Source organism: Pseudomyrmex gracilis, unplaced genomic scaffold (assembly GCF_002006095.1).
Source record: "Pseudomyrmex gracilis isolate BER0280 unplaced genomic scaffold, ASM200609v1 scaffold_175, whole genome shotgun sequence".
NCBI lineage: Eukaryota > Metazoa > Arthropoda > Insecta > Hymenoptera > Formicidae > Pseudomyrmex > Pseudomyrmex gracilis.
In genome coordinates this window covers 305,905-324,564 of record NW_018020759.1, presented here as the reverse complement: position 1 = coordinate 324,564, position 18,660 = coordinate 305,905, and the positions used below count along the sequence as shown (strand labels likewise).

Sequence of the window (18,660 nt, the reverse complement as noted above, 5' to 3'; positions counted from 1 at the left end):
GGGGAGAATTACGAGAGAATAAAAACTAATTGAATTAAACCAAATCTTAACTCTCGCTGTAAGTTTAAATTTGTATGTATTGGCGAGAGATTACCGTATATACGGAGCGTGATTTATTCGTTACATTAATAATTTAATTATTTAAATAATGATTGACTTTTTTCGAGAACAAAGTTGTTGTAAACGTTCCCAACGCAAATTCGAGTGCAAAAAAAATACGCTACTTACCGGTTCTCGGTAGCTGAGCCGATTAATTAACCCTACCGGTCGCTCTGCTCATTTGTTTATTTTTACAGTCGGTTGATGCTCCGGTTCTTCAACTTTGGATCAATTCTGAATAACTATATATACAAAAGTTATTTGCCAGAGTGAGATTTATTTTCGAACGACTATGTGACTGCGAGAAAAATACAAACCGATTCGAATTCGTGTTTTCGTCACGGCGTTTTGTTTCGCTCTTCGATTCGAAATGCGACATTGCGATTCTCGAAGTATCGAATTAGTCAAAGCGGTGACACCAATTGGGTGCGTTCAGACAACTCGACACAGTTGCACAACACGGAGTTGAGAAATAATCACTTCTGATTGGATCATACTTTTGGAACCAAAGCAGATTTTGAAGAATAGTCCTATCGTAAGTGATGATCTCTCAACCGTTCTGAGTTCTCTGAACGTAACCATTGGGTGCGTTCAGACAACTCGACACAGTTGCACAACGGAGTTGAGAAATAATCACTTCTGATTGGATCGTACTTTTGGAACCAAAGCAGATTTTGAAGAATAGTCCTATCACAAGTAATGATCTCTCAACCGTTGAGTTGTCTGAACGCACCCATTGTCACTACGGGGTAGGATCCACTTGTCGCTCCCAATCATAGACGTATAATATATAGGGTGCGTTCAGACAACTCGACAGTTGCACAACACGGAGTTGAGAAATAATCACTTCTGATTGGATCATACTTTTGGAACCGCAGCAGATTTTGAAGAATAGTCCTATCGTAAGTGATGATCTCTCAACCGTTGAGTTGAGTCCGAACGCACCCATTGTATCTATGACACGAACGAATTGGGTGCGTTCAGACAACTCAACAGTTGCACAACGGTTGAGAGATAATCACTTTTGATTGGATCGTACTTTTGGAACCGCAGTAGATTTTCAAGAATAGTCCTATCATAAGTGATGATCTCTCAACCGTTGAGTTGTCTGAACGCACCCATTGTGTGCAACTTATATATAGTGCAAGAGAGTGCAAAACATTACGAACAAACCCCCGTAAAGGAAATTGTAACACCCTGATTTTCATGACTCACGTAGTACGTCGTGAAAACATGGCACCCGAATGAGGGACGCTGTTAGTTTCTACTTGATCTGTCGTCGCGTTTACACGTATAACCATAGCTGACAAAGCGATCTATCCATTTGAGCAGAATGAGTAATTTGTCACCGTTCGGTGGCGGCAAGAACCCGCCGTGGGTTCGCAACGCAGGTGAACGCAGTGTGTGCTTTTTTTTTTATGTGTGCGATTCGACCACGAACGGGAGATAAAATTCCACCTCCTTTTCTCTCTTTTCGTCATCCGTCTCGCGGATACATAGGCGACGATGTTGCCAAATTTCATTTTGCGATCGAGTCATAGAAAAAAGAAAAAAAAAAAAAAACAACAAACGTTTTCGCGATCGAAAAAATTTTTCGCTTTGTTCAACACGCAAGCTCGATGTTGATCGAGTCGTGTCGCGATCTTTTGCTCGGAGGTTTTGTTCGGGTGTTCGTTTTTGAGAAAACGTTGTCGACACACCTGACGACCTCTAAAGTAACAGTAACTTGTACGAAAATGGTGCGATCTCTCGAAGAACTTTAATATATTGTCTATTTTGTTCTCTTTTTCTTGTCTTAGTCCACTTATGTGCTGTATTTTTTTTTTTTTTTTGTAATTTAGTTTTGAAACAAATTCGTCCTTCCGATACCTGACGTTTCTCGCAGCATAGAACAGCATTGTTTGATTGAAGTAAAATGTGTTTTAGAATATTTTACAACATGTAACTTTTGTCATAACACGTCGCTATGTTGTAATAATATATTACTATAATAACTATTTTTTTTGATACGTGAAGAGGATACAAAACAATGAACTGTGCAATAATTCTCTGTAATTGTGTTTAAAATACAGGACAGGGTATACAAAATATCCAACAACAAATGTTGGGTAGCATTGGAGGGCAACCAATGGTACAATATCAACAGCAAACCCAGCAAGTTTATCAACAAAGTCTGGGTTTACAGCAAGTAAACAAAATTAATGTTTCTAAACAATTAATATAAGATTTGTTATCTTCGATAAGATTAAAATGTAAAAAAAATTAAATTAATTTTTATTTCTTGTAGCCTAATATTACCATGGCATCCATGGCAACTCTTGGTTCCAATCTACCTTCTGGTATAGCAGGACAACTATATCCACAAGTGGCTACGGTGTCTTATCCAACGCCAAGAGCATTGAATACAAATGCTTTTCAACCTTCGGTAGCTGGTGTTCCACAGCAGGTACAACAAAATGTACCCTCATCGTCTACAAAACAAAGAGTTTTCACAGGCACTGTTACCAAAGTACATGATAATTTTGGTTTTGTGGACGAAGATGTATTTTTTCAAACTAGGTAATTTTATAAATTTAAAACTGGATGTATTTTTTATATTTTTGGAAAGAAGTTTTATAAAATTTTTATCTATCGTTTAAAAAAATTTTTTATCTATTGCACAGAGTAGTAAGTTTCTGTCTTTTAGTGTATGCGTGAAGGGATCCAATCCTGTGGTAGGAGATCGTGTGCTAGTAGAAGCGTCGTACAATCCTTCCATGCCATTTAAATGGAATGCTACTAGAGTACAAGTACTACCGATGGTTAATAACAACAACAGTTCAAATACTCAGCAAACCAATCAACCAAATCGTCAACAACAGCAGCAACAGCAACAGCCTAATAGGACATCGGGCACTTACAATGCCGTACCTCCTCCCGCAGAAAATTCGAACAACAGGTGAAGTGATCGTTGCTTGACTTTGTTTGATTGTGTCATTATGTAATCCATCTATTTCAGAATCATGTGAAGTAGAGCTTTTACTGTTTTGTATGTATTGAATATTCAAATCTTAAGCATGTTTAAGGAAAGTCTCTCATAATCAAGAACTGTGTAATTCCAATTTGCATAATTTCGATTTGTGAACACACAAGTATACTCAAATAGTCTCTAAATAATAAGCGCCCTAAATGTAAAATTTTGTAACATTTACGTGCAATTAATTTTATAGACGAAATCTTATACGTTATTGTAGTAGGTTCACAAGTTCGACAAATTCCAATACTACCAGCAATCGTAACAAGGTTGGTAGAGTGAGAGAAAGATCTCGCGAACGAAGAAACGATGATGAGGAAATAGAAAGGAAGAGACGTCGCGAAGAAAGAATAAGAGAACGTGAAAAGAAGGAAGACCGAAGCCCGTCGAGAACTAGAAGAAGCAAATCACCGAGACCTCGTCGGCGCACAAGGGTCGTGCCGCGTTACATGGTGCAGATACCGAAAATCGCGCTCGATCTGTAAGTGCAATTTTATTCAAACTGCATTACGTACTAATTCTTATTAGCAAAATTTTTATTGCTGCCTTGTTGTCACAGGCCTGAAGCAGATGTACTTGAGATAAGAAGACGCTATCAAAATATGTACATTCCTAGCGACTTCTTTTCCACTAACTTCAGATGGGTGGACGCCTTTCCGCCACACATGCCATTCACTCTTAATAAACCGTGCTCGTTTCATGTTACGCATAAAGATGTCGATCCTTATATCGAAAATACAGCAGTATTAGAGCCCTCGGATGCTGATTATCTGTTTTCTGCAAAGGTTCGTCAAGAAATTGAGTTGCGTCATTAAATTTGAGATCGTCATTACATTTGTTTATATTTTCTGAATAAACTGATATTGATAGTATGATAAAAATCAACATATACACAATCAAAAATTCGATGTATATACACACGTACATATATGTAATCAATCAAATATATAACTACTGACCATTCTTCGAATTATTTGTAGGTCATGCTTATATCTATGCCTGCCATGGAAGAAATATATAAAAGATGTTGTGGCGTTTCTGAAGACAGAGATCCGGATCGCGATTACGTTCATCCTACGCGCCTTATAAATTTCTTAGTAGGCTTACGAGGCAAAAATGAAACAATGGCTATAGGTGGGCCGTGGAGTCCCTCGTTGGACGGGCCGAATCCTGAGAAGGATCCGTCTGTATTAATAAGGACGGCCGTGAGGACCTGTAAAGCACTTACCGGCATAGATTTGTCCAGCTGCACTCAGTGGTACGCTTTTTCAAATAGCAATATCTTTTGTGTTTCAATTGTGTATATATTTCTGAAACATCTTTATAGACAACTTTTTTTTTTTTTTTTTTAAATTCCCAATTCTTGTTACAAAGAGCAATATATAATACTAACCCGATATCTGCCCCGTTGACATTCTGCATTCCGGCGATACCAACTCGCAAACGAGTAAACGGAGGTCACAATTTGCGGGAGTTTGTTTTAAAAAAAAAAATTCTTTTCTTTTTTTATATTGTGTTTAGGATTATACTTTTCGAGTTTATCTTCTGCGAGACGTAAAAAACGAGTTACTCACAAAAAAGAAAAATCAGGAGATAAAAAAAAAAAAACTATGACGTGTTAAGCTGTATATCTGATAGGTATTATTATTCATCATCAACGATCTCTCGACGGGGAGTAAACTTCTAATATCAGTTTACTGATAAGCTAAGATTGTAGCTCGATTTCTCTGCAGTGGAGGTATGTATTTGTTCTAAACACGAGCGACCCGATGGAGATTGCTGCACTCTGGATCCCTGGTTTCGAGCACACATCCCCCCATCGACGATGATATACGAGCAGAGTATATCGCGGCAGAAACAAATCATCACTTGTTCTATTTCTTATGATTGTGACCCACTGAGTTGTATATTTTTTTCTCTCTTTCTCTCTCTCTCTCTCTCTCTATCTCTCTTTCTCTCTCTTTGTCTCTGTCAAATGGTCTCTCTACGTTGTGCGCTGTACGTGGCTTTGTATGCAGTGCGTGGGCTTTACGAAACAAGCGAACGAACACTTAGCATATAAGGCAACGCTAAGCGGCATTAACCTTGAGTTTACGTTTGGGTATTGTTTTTCCTTGCGGCACAGGTACCGCTTCCTGGAACTCTACTACAGACGCGCAGAAACAACGCACAAGTCCGGGCGAGTGGTACCCTCTCGCGTTGAAACCGTCATACTATTTCTCCCAGATGTATGGAGCTGTGTGCCTACCAGATTGGAATGGGACGGGCTGCAACTCAACTATAAGAAACAACTGGAGCGCAAATTGCTACGTATCGCCTCTAACTCTGAAGATTCGGATGCTGCCAATGAGACTGATGAGGCTGCCATCGCTGATCAAAAGGCACTGCCAACATGCATCCCATAACTATTATTTTATAATACCTTTTTATTACATATATTTATTATATATATTATATATATATATATATATATATATATTCGTATACTCTCTACCGTTTTTCCCCGTTTACTAAACTGGATTTTCAATAGGCTATACTTGTCCATCGATCCTATTAAGTAAGTAGGTTAATCTATCTCGGACGCGGTATCTCGCCTACGTTTCTTACATGGTAACAAATCGTCGTTAATTAAAAAATTCATAATTTAGGTACATTGGATTGATATGTTCTTTCTCTCTTTCTCTCTCTTTCTCTCTCTCTCTCTCTCTCTTTCTCTTTCTCTCTCTTTTCTTTCTCGGATACATAGTGGCGATAAATAATAATCTTTAAGATCAAGTATACTCGTTTTAAGTGAATAATTAAATATTTCATTGAATCACATGCATCCATGTATTTGACTTTTTCCACAAGATAAACTATCTTATTTTGTGGAACATGTCATATTTGGCGATGTTGGAAAATCTAAAAGCATTTATGTGCAAACTTTTTTTTTTTTTTTTTTGACAAGGCGAAGTTTAAATGTACATATCGCATAATTTTTATATTAAGATCATTTACCATTTATATACATATATATATACATATATGAGTTCTTTTTATATAGTTCTTTAAGCTTCTATAAATGTCGCAAACGAGGATCGACGGGTAAAGTATCGCTTCTTTAGCTAATGGCAGTCAATATTGCATTAACAAGAGAAGCAAGCAAGCCTAAGCTCGGAGAAGAGCGCAGCTGAGCCATTCCCTTTCCCGTAAAACCTTCACCGTCATTGAAAAATTTTTATTCCAAAGTCTCATTTTATAATCATCGTTTGTATTACAACATTATTGATATTATCCATAACCTACCGATCACACAGACACCAGAGCCAGGACACTATGAGATTCTAGCAGTTACTTGAGTCATATGTGACGGTCATCGTGAATGAAGATTGTGTATATCGTGTTAAAATGTGAGAGAGTGTTGAAAAAAAATTTAAAAAAAAAAACAAACAAAAAAAAAAAAGAAAAAATAGAGAGTGTGATGAAAGAATGAAGAGGGATTGGTTTCGTTTCGTTATAGGAGCTGCTTCTGTTTTGTAGTTTTCTCTCTGGGCTTTTTTACTTTTATGTTTACTAACACGCACGTTCTACTTTCAGGATGATTCTATGCCCGAGAAGAAAGATCCTACACACTACTCCGAGCTAGATCCAAAGTCGATGAATGTTAGTATTTAAATAATAAATAAATCTGTATAATTTATTTTTATTATTAATTAATTATAAAATAAAATGTTTGTTTTTTTTTTTAATACAGGTGAATGAACTGCGTCAAGAACTGGTGGCTCGCAATCTGAGTGCAAAAGGCTTGAAGTCTCAACTGTTAGCACGACTGTTGAAGGCTGTGAAGTCCGAGCAGGCCAAGGAGGAAGGTCGGCAGGACGAAGGGGACGACAACGAAGAAGATATCTCATTACCGTCGAAGGAAGAGGACGATAAAAAATTTAGAGATAGTAAAGAGGTAAGAAAAGTTTAATATGCGCGAGATTACACAATTTTTATTTATTTTTACTCATGAACACACTGAATACAAGACTGTGTGTGTTTTATAAACAGTTTAATAAATAATATCCTACATTTTATCTTTTTTACAGCATGACGAAGATAAGAGAAAACTGTACGAACGCGAACGCGCCGCTCTCGAGAAGAAATATACTCTACCCGATTCTTCGCATATTATAGTCCATCCCTCTAGAACAGCCAAAAGCGGAAAATTCGACTGCACAGTCATGTCTTTGAGTGTGCTATTGGATTACAGACCGGAAGATACTAAGGTATTTCTTTATTTTGAAACCTGTTATATTGCTTGTTATTTAAAAAAAAAAAACGCTACATATGTGTGCACATAAATCTTTTATATATGTAGGAACATTCGTTCGAAGTATCTCTCTTTGCTGAATTATTTAACGAAATGTTGATGCGAGATTTCGGTTTTCGCATTTATCGTTCACTGTCCAGTCTCCCTGAGAAATCTAAGGAGAAGGATGAAGACAAGAAGAAAGATAAGAAAGATGACAAAAGAGATGACAAAAAGGACGATAAAAGAAAGGAGGATGACAAAAAGTCCAGTAAAAAAGATGAAAAGCGGGATGACAAGAAAAAGGATGAGGTCAAAGATAAGAAAGATGACAAAGACGCGAAAAATAAAGTTGATGATAAGGAAAAAGAAAAGGATGATGAGGAGGACGACGAAGATGATGAGTCAGAAGTAAGAATTTGTCTATTTTAAGTTTTTCTATATAATTTTTTATTTGCGTGTGAAAATATTTTATCTCTAACTGTTTAAAAAATACATATTGTTGTAACGCAAATAGAATCGTTGTATGTGTGTGTGTGTGTGAAGTATACGATAACAATAACATATTGATATGTTTGCAATGTAAATTAAAAATTTGATTTCTACAGGACGACGATTCTGTAAAAGACAGCAGGAAAGACAGAGATAAAGACGGAAAGAAGAGGAAAGTGAAGCTCTACACGCACGATCCTTATCTTCTATTGTCGTTCGTTTATTTCGATCAGACCCATTGCGGATACATATTTGATAAAGATATCGAGGAACTTATTTATACTCTGGGATTGAATTTATCTAGAGCTCAAGTGCGAAAACTAGTACAAAAAGTAGTCACGAGAGATTCCTTACATTATCGCAAATTAACAGACAGATCAAAAGAAGATGACGCGAGAGATGAGAAGAAAGATGACAAAGAGAGCGATAAAGGTGAATCGACCAAGACGGATAACGAAGAGGACATTTTACGTTCGCTCGCTCTTGGTAATGTGAAGGAAATATTGTTTAACGTTTTTGATGTAAATGTACATATATGTACACATATATATATATATATATGTTTACACAGAGACACTAATGTTCATTATTATTAAAATATGTGTGTGTGTGTGCTTACAGGTAATAAAAAATTATTACCTGTATTCGTGGGAAGTGGACCGCCTTCGAAGAGAGCACGAAGAGAGGACTGTGTCATGGAAAGAAACGACGGAGAAACGATTCCGGAAGGTATCGTTATGTACAAAGGCTCCTTGTTGGATGTTGAAAAACTTGTCAGTCAATTGAAAAGATCTGAAAAAGCACGCTTAGACACCGAAGATCGTATGATGGAATTACAGCACGAGCTAACTGCGGTCAACGAGAAATCCACAAAGCAAACAAACAATTTGAAAGGTCTTTCGGAAGATCTAAAAATGTATAAAGATAAATTGCGAAACACGGAAGAAAAACTCAAGAAGATGTCTGTGAGTATATCTTGTTATATAAATTTTTGTTTGAAGATAAGCTTTTTAAAATTTACATTACTTTTATATTTTATTTCCAATAATTATTTTCACATTTCTTTACAGACTGATTGTCATACTTACGTGACCGCGGTAAAAAATATATATCACATAGCGGCAAAAATGATGCAGAGTGATACAAAAAAAGTTGAGATTGTTGAAATACAAGACGAAAAGGTCAGTGGGGATATAAATGGTTCCGAGACGGAGAGCAAATGTAAAATTGACACTAGGTGGGGAGATAAGGTCCAGGTGAAGAAAGAACCCGTGGATGGGGACAAAGACAAGAAAACTGACAATAAGCTTTCTGTGAAAAAGGAAATTGCTGAAATAGACAAGGAGAAAAAATAAATGGCGCTATATCTTACTGTAGTAGACGATATCCCGACGCGAATAAGTTTTTTTTTTTAAACTTCACCTCACGCTCACATGTGCGTGCACGCGCAATTAGTGACACGTCGAACGGGGGGGGGAGGAAAAAAAAAAAGAAATCTACCAACAAAAAATTTTATCCAAAATACAAAACCAAGTGATCAAGACTCGATTTTGTAACTTTTTTCACTCGATGTGATAATGTGTGGTGGAATCTTCAATTAGTTAATAAGACAAGCACTTAAAATCTTGCATAAACACACATTCATCATGTTTAGGGATCTTCTTTAGATTGAAGATTTTTGCGTCACTTCAAATTTTGCATAATGAACAAAAAAAAAATTGAAAAATGGCTTTTATAGTACCGAGTAATCTGCCATTAAGTGCCAGATATATTATCATTAAACACACACACATTGTAGATCTTAAAAAAAAAAAAAAATACATTAAAAATATAATTATATATTTAATTAATAAAAGCCCGTGAGAATTTATTGCTGAGAGTAACGGTAACGCAAACGTGAAATATACGTATTGCGTTTGTTGTTACACAAAAGTAATTTCTAAAACATTTGTGCGACATATATAAGTGTGCTTTACACTTAAGTTATAACTAATATTTGCTATCAAATTACAGTGGTATCTCGTTAAGAAAAAAAAAATGAAATCTTTCTTGTTCAATTGTTCTTCATTCTTTTTTAGGCATTGGCATTTCTTATGCTATTTCTCCCAAACAGTTGAGATAAATTCGTAACTTAAGTCTGCGACATAGGTGCTTTTTTTTCGTGCATCAGAATTAACCAGTCATAATTCGAAGATCAGAGAATTGTCAAGAAATCATAGTGCAAGTCAGCATGAAAACAAGATATCGTGCGCCGAGGTTTCATCGTTCTATGTAAAATCAAGCCAATCTACTTTGGATTGTTAAGCAATTTTTTCTAGAATTTAACCCTTTGCACTCGAGGCCTTTTTCGCTCGCGCGAACTCGAGACGATTTTGGCTATATTAGAGAAGCATATAAAATTTCATCAATTTATTTATTTCGACTGGACGCGTCAAACCTCCCGGGCGCCGTAGCAGCGCCGCTCGAGTTGACGCTTCAAATCGGCCTGGCGCCGCTCGAGTGCAAAGGGTATTAAAATTTTACGCTTAACGAGGTACTACTCGATAGAACAGTTGTTCTTGTTCTTGTGGAACTATTATTTTTTACTGTTTTTCGATTAAAAAAAAAAATATCTGAATTTTTGAGAATCGATCATTTTAATTGATCTTCTGATGCATATAATGTAGCGCAATAAACTGTAACGCACTAAATGTGACACCAACGATAAAGTTTATATCAACATTTGATTTCAATGAATATTTGTGTATTTTTGCATTTTAAGTTTGTAAGATTCTGTCTTATAATATCTCACTGAAGGTTTTGTAATACACGTGATGTACAGTGTGGCGTACGCGAAACAAAAAATTTTATTTCCGGAAAACATGTTCATCCGAAAACCTTGAAGAATCGGAACAATGTTTAAAAAATTAAGAAAATTGTTCATTGCGACTAGAGAACAACCAAAAAAAAAAAAAAAAAACTGCTTTACACTTGTTACTGTGTAGCAATAAATTTTTTTTGTAAAACGAGAAAATAAGTACACAGTTCTAAAGCAATTCGAATCTGTAAATTTGATAGCCTAATTAGTAGGAGTACAACAACACACACATACACATACACACACACACACACACACTTAGATTATATTCTTTAAGTAGACGTACATTTACGTACGTATTGTATGTTCACCGCGCGCGAGTGTCAAACACTTTATCCGGAAATCTTATTACACAAAATCGTGTTCTCGAACGGGAAGTGATCATGCGCGATCCGCACACCGTTCTATTGCCGAGATTTTTGCAGTCTGCAAACAACTCACGATGCCAAGGATACTATTTTGTATATAAATTATCTATTATATATAGAAAGTTTTTGTAGTTTGTTAATAGAAAGTCACACATTTTCTTGTCCAGAAAAAAAAGAAAAAAAAAAAGAAAAGAAAAAAAAAAGATAGCACGCAACTTACGAAGATATAAAAATTATACGAACACGCGAGTACGATTCTCCAATTCCGTGTGTACGTCTCAATACGGGAATCTAATAACTTGTAATTATCCTCCTTGGACACCATGGTAGTCAAAAAATAACGGGGAAAAAAAAAAATAAAATTTGTTTAAACAGATCTGTAATGTATATGACAATCCACGATCTACTGTTTTCCTGATTCTATTGTCATTTTTATATATATTTTTTTTCGAGATATTTTATCTTGCTCAGATTTTTAAAATTTGCATATACAGTCAACTGTTCATGGGTGCGTTCGCTTCCCGTACAGACATCTATTAGATGTCGCGTGGAGCTGTCGACGTCTAATAGACATCTAATGGAGTTTTTGTTCTGTGTGGGTTTAGGCGCTTTGAGCGTCGGTCTGTCTTTATTCTATATTTAAACAACAATAAAGACAGGTTGTGACGCGCTTAAAGCGCGTAAAAACGAACGCACCCCAGATTGCGTTCCCCTTCACATATATTCAAACTACCACACATAAGTTCCCCTTCTGCTGCGCTCTGTTCCACAACGCGACAAGCTCATGTCGCTGGTTCCGCTGAGTTAGGTTCACTCCAGTGTGATTGATGGAGGCAAAGAAGGGGTACTTGATATATATATATATGCTTTTTCTTCCCCTACAGTCCGCGCAAATATAGAGAATTGACCGTAGTTCTGTTTAATATATTTAGCACACACATTTTTTAATTAAATAATATATATCACATATATCTGCGGTAAATAAAAACTAATTGTTTTTATTTTCGCGCAATCTGCTCTGTTTTATTTATATTCTACTACGCGTAGATCACGCGAGTGGTGATTCATATTTGTGTGAACTTGAATAATATCAGAAACGCACGCAGTAGAAAAAAAAAAAAAAAAAAAAAACTATTGAAACTAGAAATTGAAATAAAAATAGGATGAAGTATTATAAAAGAACAGTTTTGTTTCTTCAACATTGCTTGTACAGAGTTTCGACGCGCACGTATACGTAGATATGTTTTTATATATATATATATATATATATCTGTACACTATTTTCTGAAAACCTGTGGCGCAATGTTAAAAAACAAACGTTTGTAGAGATCCAATGCGTATGAAAATTACCTTTATTTTGGCAAAAAATAGGCAAATTCCTTCATGTATATTATTATTATTATTATTATTATTTACACAATATAGAAAGTATTAGACTCTCAAAAATAATTTTTATTGTATTCGTAGCCGGTAGTTTTTGTTGCACCATAAAAGTAACAGGAAAGAGCATGTCAATAATTTTTTTTCTTTTTTATGGACATTTCTCTCCAATCTTTTCAAGCAGCTCCTTATTGTCGCGAATCAATTTCTCAAGGCGTTCCTTCGTTGCCTGCGTCTGTCTCTGCTCCAATTTGCGTTTAGCGGATTCTATTGCAGTTCGGTATCCGGTAACGTTACGAAAGATCTGAATGTGTTTGTCACCCGCAACCAATAAATATTCTCCCATCGCGTCGAACGTTAAACACGTTATGGGTCCTGTAAGAATTTATAATGAAACACATTTAATTAATTAAAATCCTCACACACGTGCGGAAGAGAGGGAGAAAGAGAACTCTGAGAGAGAATTATGTATAACACACAACAGTAAGTACCCAAAAAGATGTCGTCTATGGTGGTATCCAGAGCGCCAGTGATGGTCGAATAAAAGGATACGGATGATCCGTGAGCAATTACCAAAACATCCGCGTCTGGAGAAAGAACAAGGCTTGCCGGAGTCGCGGTGTCCCACGTTCCGGTCATTAAAACGTGCGGATCTTCACCTTTCTCATATTCGACTGAAAAGACATATATACATATATACATACAATGCGTAAAGATTTCGTTTTTATATTGCTCGGGATTGTTAACAAAAAAATATTAAAAAAAACATTACTTTTCGTGTCGTAGAAGCGATACGTTCCGTCCTTCGACACGGTAGCCATGCGACTGGAGTCCGCGTTGAAACCAAAGTCGTACACTCCGGACGTGTGCCCGCCGAGATCAAACGCTTTAGCCACATGTTTGAATTCTCCAGATTTGTTGAACACCACCTCAAATACGTTCACATCCGGTGTGAAACCTTGCACAAAAATGTACACATTTATTATTTATGTATTTCGATTCTATTACAATCTATGTTTGTGTGTTGGGTTTTAAGTAAATTAAAACCCTCGGTTAATAACAAAATTATTTGTATCATTTTTTACCAGAGGCAGCAACAAATCGGCCGCAAGGTGATATACGCGCGCGATAGGTAGATCCAAGATGCAGCTCTATGGTTGTCAATGGTTGTCCTTTTAAATCCCATACAACAAGATCGTTTGCTTTGCTACACGTGATTATGTATTTTCCGGTGCACGCTATGTCCATTCCGACGACGTCTTCGGTATGACGCTGTGTGAGGAGAAAAAAATAATTATATAGAACGCATAGAAAATATCCAGATAGCCAAATGTGAAAATTCAATATAAAGCAAATTGTTGTATAGATTAAGTTGTTCGCCAATTGCCGTTGTGTTGTTTTTATTTAATGCAACGAAAATGTTTTTGTCACTTCAGTATCATATACGCTGAGTTTTATTATCAATCGATTGTTGTAGCCAATGTTTATGATACATGTGAGTCAGCAATATGTGAGCAATATATGAGCAATAATTTTTTATTCACAAGTTGAGAAAAATAATATAAGTTTATTGCCGATGAGTTGTTGAGAACTTGCTGTTGTTATATTTTGAAAAACTGTTGCTGGCAAGAACATACTGAAAAGAGGATACACCCTTTTGTTACACTGCTGAAAACATATGGGTAATATTTGTGACAAATTGCCAACAACTTGCACTCAGTTGGCTATCTGGGTATATATATATATATATTTTTCGCACAACACCTAGCGAACGGCTCTCATGACCAAATATATATTTATTAGTTTGGGAACTTCGTAGCCTTATAAGATTCTTTAATTAATTAATTATATATATTTTTTTATAGCGATTGTGTTTTTAGTAATATTAAACTTTTGTGCGGTGTGTTTTATATTTTATTATATTTGTAATAAAATTAAATAAACGGCTCGATGAGAGACAATCAAAAGAATGGCAAAAACCCGCGCGGAGCCTCTGGTCCAAGAAGAAGGTAGACATTCAATTCGAAACGTAAAAAACTACAGTGTGTCATCATTTTTATTGTTGATCATCTTCAGCACTGTTAAATAACAATATTATATTTGTATATTCACAAAACTTCAGTTCTCTGTCAGATGATGAGAGATGAGCAACAATAAGAGAAATGATAATTTTAATCGCGCATACATACACACATACATAAATGCTAAATTATCATTATACCTGCGGAAACTCCAGTGCCTTGGTTGCAGACGCCAAATGACCGTCAGGTTTCTTCGTGATCTTGTATACCTCGATCGTATTAGCCAAAGCTTTGTGAATAATAAAAGCTTTTCCATCCGGAGACCAGCGTATTAGAGTTGCGTGATCGAATTCTATATTAACGCGCAGAGATTTGCGATCTTTCGCTGTGAAATCTTTCGTGTACCACAATAGCACTGTACGATCTATAAACCAAACAGAAAATCGTGTAAAGGTGCCATTTCTATTATTACGAGTTGATTTACAGAGTGACGTTTTATGAGTTATATAATTACAGCATTATATATACACATATTTTAATTTATCTAACAAGAGGAGGTCGCGAACCTCGGGTCACCGATTTCAATAAGGTTTTTTGTTGTTGTATAGTACTCTATTAGAAGAATACTTGAACAAAGGGATAGGGCGCACCTCTCGGCCATTTTCGAGAAAACTCGATTTAAATTATATAGTTAATTATATATTTAAATTATATAATCGAGTTTTCTCGAAAATGGCTGAGAGGTGCGCCCTATCCCTTTGCTCAAGTATTCTTCTATTATACAACAACACAAAACCTTATTGAAATCGGCGTACCCGAGGTTCGCGACCTTGTAAGAGAAAAAGAGAAATAGACGTGCAAGAAGTTTGTATAAGAAAAAAGTATTAAAAAATTGCTTTTTTCTTATCATAGCTATTTCTTAATCGAAAGATTTCGAAAGGGTAAGTATTGATTAAGCACGCAACTTGGATATATTTTATTAGAAAATTTCTTTATTTAACTCGGTATAATGTAGCTTACATTTATTACCACTGTATATACAAAAGAAGTCAACTGAAATATGACGAAACAATAATTTTAGCTAAGAATGATGTTATCGTACATTACAAAGTAAATTATAAAAAATGTGAGATAAATATGGTTCCCCTATTATTTTTACATAAACTTTTTATTATACACATTTTTGTTTATTATTGGTGGCAAATAATGTAACATACGAATGATTAAATCTATATTTATTTCAATGTTTGTAATGATTTGAAAAATCAATTATAATAGTTATTTACATTCAAAATTATAAAATTCCATGATTTCATTCACACGATTGTTATTAACTGCATTCTGAGTGTTTTGAATCAAATTGATTTGACAACCATTTGAGAACTTTGTTTTTTTTTTAAGTTTCTAATTAAACATATGCAAATCTCTATTACGCTTTGTTTTTTAATAACACGAAATATATCATGTAAATACATATCGTATATGTTTAGGAGGTTAATTAAGTCTTCTTTGTTTGGGTGGTGGCATAAGATCCGTATCGTTCTGTACAAATCTGTATTTGTCAATGTAATCCAAGAGCAGCTCTTTCGTAACCGGTTTGCAGATGCTTTTGCACACAGACTCCGCGGTATCGAAGGAATTAGGAAACGACTTGTCCGTACGTTGACGCATAAAAACCCATTGACCGTGTTCGAATTTGCACTCGATAATCGCGTTGTCCAAGTCCCTGAGCTGCCTCGAGATTTTATTAATCGTACCGTACGGCGTCTTCAGTCCGCCCACGTAAAGATGTCCAACTTTGCGCGGTACAATTCCAACTCCTGATTCCGTGACAATTTTCAAACGAAAATCTACCGAATTTAACGATACCGGTTTCCATTTCAACACCTCTCGCGATACTCCTGTGCAATATTTTTCTTTAGCAGGTTGAAATATCAAACCATCCGGCTCGTGAGAAAGTTGTTTGGCAAATTTTTCACTCAGCAGATTCTTGCTCAATGTCACATCCCAGAAATATTTCAAACGCACAGAAAATGGTTCTCGTTCCTTCATCAGTCGTCCTTCTTTCATAGCCCTTAGCCTACCAGCTATTATCTTATTCTCAATAATAGAATAACGATCGGGATGAAATGGCAATTTACTGACATCTTGCCCGTCATACATAACAACATCGTATACTAAATATCTAGGAATATCTTTGCCTTTGTCCTTGTCGATCACCATTTCCTGAAAATTAATCAAAATTTTTGTGCAAATTTACATTTTAAGCGCAAAAAGTTAAAATTGTAATGTTTTTTTTTTTTTTTTTTTTACATGGTTCTTAAAACCGTAGTTAACGTAATGTATATAAACTTACACCATCCATTAGAGTATCTCTCAGACATCTGTCTTCTCGAACATGTGGAAAGATCAAACCATTTGCTTGGAAGACGCTATTATCTCTGTCTATAAAGTACACATCTCCATCTCCTTGTACCAACATCATGTACCTAAAGTAAAACAACTGGTTGAGTTTCAAGATTTTTCTTTCCGCCTGAATACAAATTTTTACATCGATTGTTTTCTTTACCTCGTTCCATCTGCTTTCCAGGATACTCGATATGGCTTTTCGCGCAACAATGTCATATTCTCTACACCCATTGATACCGGCTGAGATCCAGGGAATCCTGTAGATGTCCATCCACAAATTTCCTGAACTCGTTTCTGTATTCCCGACAGTCTTGTTCTTTCGTTTACAGGAGTAACGCCAGGTATACCAGCCATAAATACGGGATTTTTATTCATATATTCACGTTTTCTTTTCTTTCCTCTTTCTTCTTGATGGCCATTTTTATCCTCCGTGCTTGGTCCTTCATCCGTATCCTCGGTGTCATCGCTTTCCAGACACCATGCCGGTCTGGCAGGTGGAAGTTGAGCATCTTCCTCGTCATCGTACCGCCTATACAACTCCTTTATGTAATCACCTTTGTAAATTCCAGGAGGTCTTGCGGTAGCAAATTCTGCTATCGCGGCGTCAACACTAGAATTATTTATTTCTACTAGATAACTGATTATGAGAAATCCAGTCCTGTTGAAACCGTGTGTACAATGTACACCAATTATGTCTAACGGATTATGTGCAATAAAATTCTTGCAAAGTTGCACAAACGTACGAGTCTGTTCCTCTGAGGGAGTCTCAGCGTGACCTCTGCATTGCAGTTTCAAATATTTGCAGTCATTATTTTCTATACTCTGTTTATCATAGAATCTGGTTGTATTCGTCAAATCTATCCACAAACCCATCTTCATTTTTTGACTTTTCAGGTATTGGAAGAGCATGTCGACGTTGAAGCGACATTCCTCGGGCACTTGGCCGTCATAAGCCGAGCACAAGGGCGTTTTGAATGCTAAAAATTTGTTCTGGATCAACTTCATAGCCTTGCGCGGGCAGTGAAGCCAACGAGACGGAATAGGTCCTCTATTTTCGTTCGACATTTTTACACAAGAGTCGATATATATATATATATATGTTTAACGGTGAAAGAACGTGTGAAAATTCACGATTTGAAGTTATATGCTACAAACAGTCCAACATCTTTTAGTCGCTCAATGTTCAAGATACACACATGTATATTCACTTTTGTAAGTTTACGATCTAACCTAATATTTTGACTCTCTTCAAGTACAGATTCGTCGAAGCGACACCGTCGGATCGCACTCTTCGATCACTTTTTAAAGAAATGAATATTCCGTATAAATCTAAAATTGTTGCACACCGATTAATAAAAATCTCAAAAATGAGACAAATTAATAAACAACAGAATTTATTTAAAACATTTCAACACCAATGACACATCCATGATGTTCGCTATTGTGCTCACACAGAGTTCGTGCCAAAAATTTTGCGATCTTAGGCGCAAGGATTTTAAGGGCAAAAAGGACAATTTTCTTAGCGGTAAATAAGCGCCAACGAGCGCTGCACCAACTAACTGTCAAAAGCAATCGCTTGTCCACAAACCGCGTCGTGTCGATAATGTCACCGCTCTACCTGTTTTCTTCTCGCAACCATAGACGTTATAATATATAGACCGCGCGTTCCCTACCTTTGCCGTGTTAAGAAAATGTCTTCAACGTTGAGAGAGACAGCTGGTGTTGAATAGTAGCCTCATCTTTGTCTA

General features: G+C 36.1%; 2 protein-coding genes across 3 annotated transcripts; one reads left to right on the top strand and one right to left on the bottom strand.

Annotated features, from left to right (window-relative positions):
• Nucleotides 1–1,332: 1,332 nt before the first annotated feature.
• LOC109857827 (cell division cycle and apoptosis regulator protein 1-like) lies at nucleotides 1,333–11,478 on the top strand. 2 transcript variants are annotated; one of them, XM_020434554.1, is made up of 15 exons: nucleotides 1,333–1,490; nucleotides 2,172–2,287; nucleotides 2,387–2,658; nucleotides 2,786–3,037; nucleotides 3,336–3,593; nucleotides 3,672–3,897; nucleotides 4,093–4,370; nucleotides 5,238–5,493; nucleotides 6,689–6,754; nucleotides 6,846–7,049; nucleotides 7,183–7,362; nucleotides 7,455–7,796; nucleotides 7,994–8,363; nucleotides 8,499–8,842; nucleotides 8,948–11,478. In XM_020434554.1, the coding sequence occupies exons 1-15, from the start codon at nucleotides 1,433–1,435 to the stop codon at nucleotides 9,230–9,232; spliced, it is 3,507 nt and encodes a 1,168-aa protein (XP_020290143.1). In that variant the 5' UTR covers nucleotides 1,333–1,432; the 3' UTR covers nucleotides 9,233–11,478. The 2 variants fall into 2 exon arrangements, with proteins under 2 accessions (XP_020290143.1, XP_020290142.1); XM_020434553.1 differs by having other exon boundaries at nucleotides 3,333–3,593.
• Nucleotides 11,479–12,451: 973 nt separating this feature from the next.
• Nucleotides 12,452–18,396, bottom strand: LOC109857824 (mRNA-capping enzyme). Its single transcript, XM_020434551.1, has 8 exons — nucleotides 17,073–18,396; nucleotides 16,860–16,992; nucleotides 16,000–16,729; nucleotides 14,704–14,927; nucleotides 13,568–13,754; nucleotides 13,255–13,440; nucleotides 12,974–13,156; nucleotides 12,452–12,857 (listed from the first exon to the last, which is right to left on the bottom strand). Exons 1-8 carry the CDS (start codon nucleotides 17,975–17,977, stop codon nucleotides 12,634–12,636), a joined length of 2,772 nt encoding a protein of 923 aa, XP_020290140.1. The 5' UTR covers nucleotides 17,978–18,396; the 3' UTR covers nucleotides 12,452–12,633.
• Between the last annotated feature and the right edge of the window lie 264 nt (nucleotides 18,397–18,660).

What these genes read in the sequence shown, in the direction of transcription:
- LOC109857824 (XM_020434551.1), bottom strand. Translation starts at nt 17,977, where the DNA reads ATGTCGAACGAAAATAGAGGACCTATTCCGTCTCGTTGGCTTCACTGC. An exon ending in GAGATACTCTAATGGATGGT is followed by an intron (nt 16,730 to 16,859) that starts GTAAGTTTATAT and finishes ATTAATTTTCAG; the next exon opens with GAAATGGTGATCGACAAGGA. An exon ending in CATAGACGACATCTTTTTGG is followed by an intron (nt 12,858 to 12,973) that starts GTACTTACTGTT and finishes AAATTCTTACAG; the next exon opens with GACCCATAACGTGTTTAACG.
- LOC109857827 (XM_020434553.1), top strand. Translation starts at nt 1,433, where the DNA reads ATGAGTAATTTGTCACCGTTCGGTGGCGGCAAGAACCCGCCGTGGGTT. An exon ending in ACAGACCGGAAGATACTAAG is followed by an intron (nt 7,363 to 7,454) that starts GTATTTCTTTAT and finishes TTATATATGTAG; the next exon opens with GAACATTCGTTCGAAGTATC. An exon ending in AAAAACTCAAGAAGATGTCT is followed by an intron (nt 8,843 to 8,947) that starts GTGAGTATATCT and finishes ATTTCTTTACAG; the next exon opens with ACTGATTGTCATACTTACGT.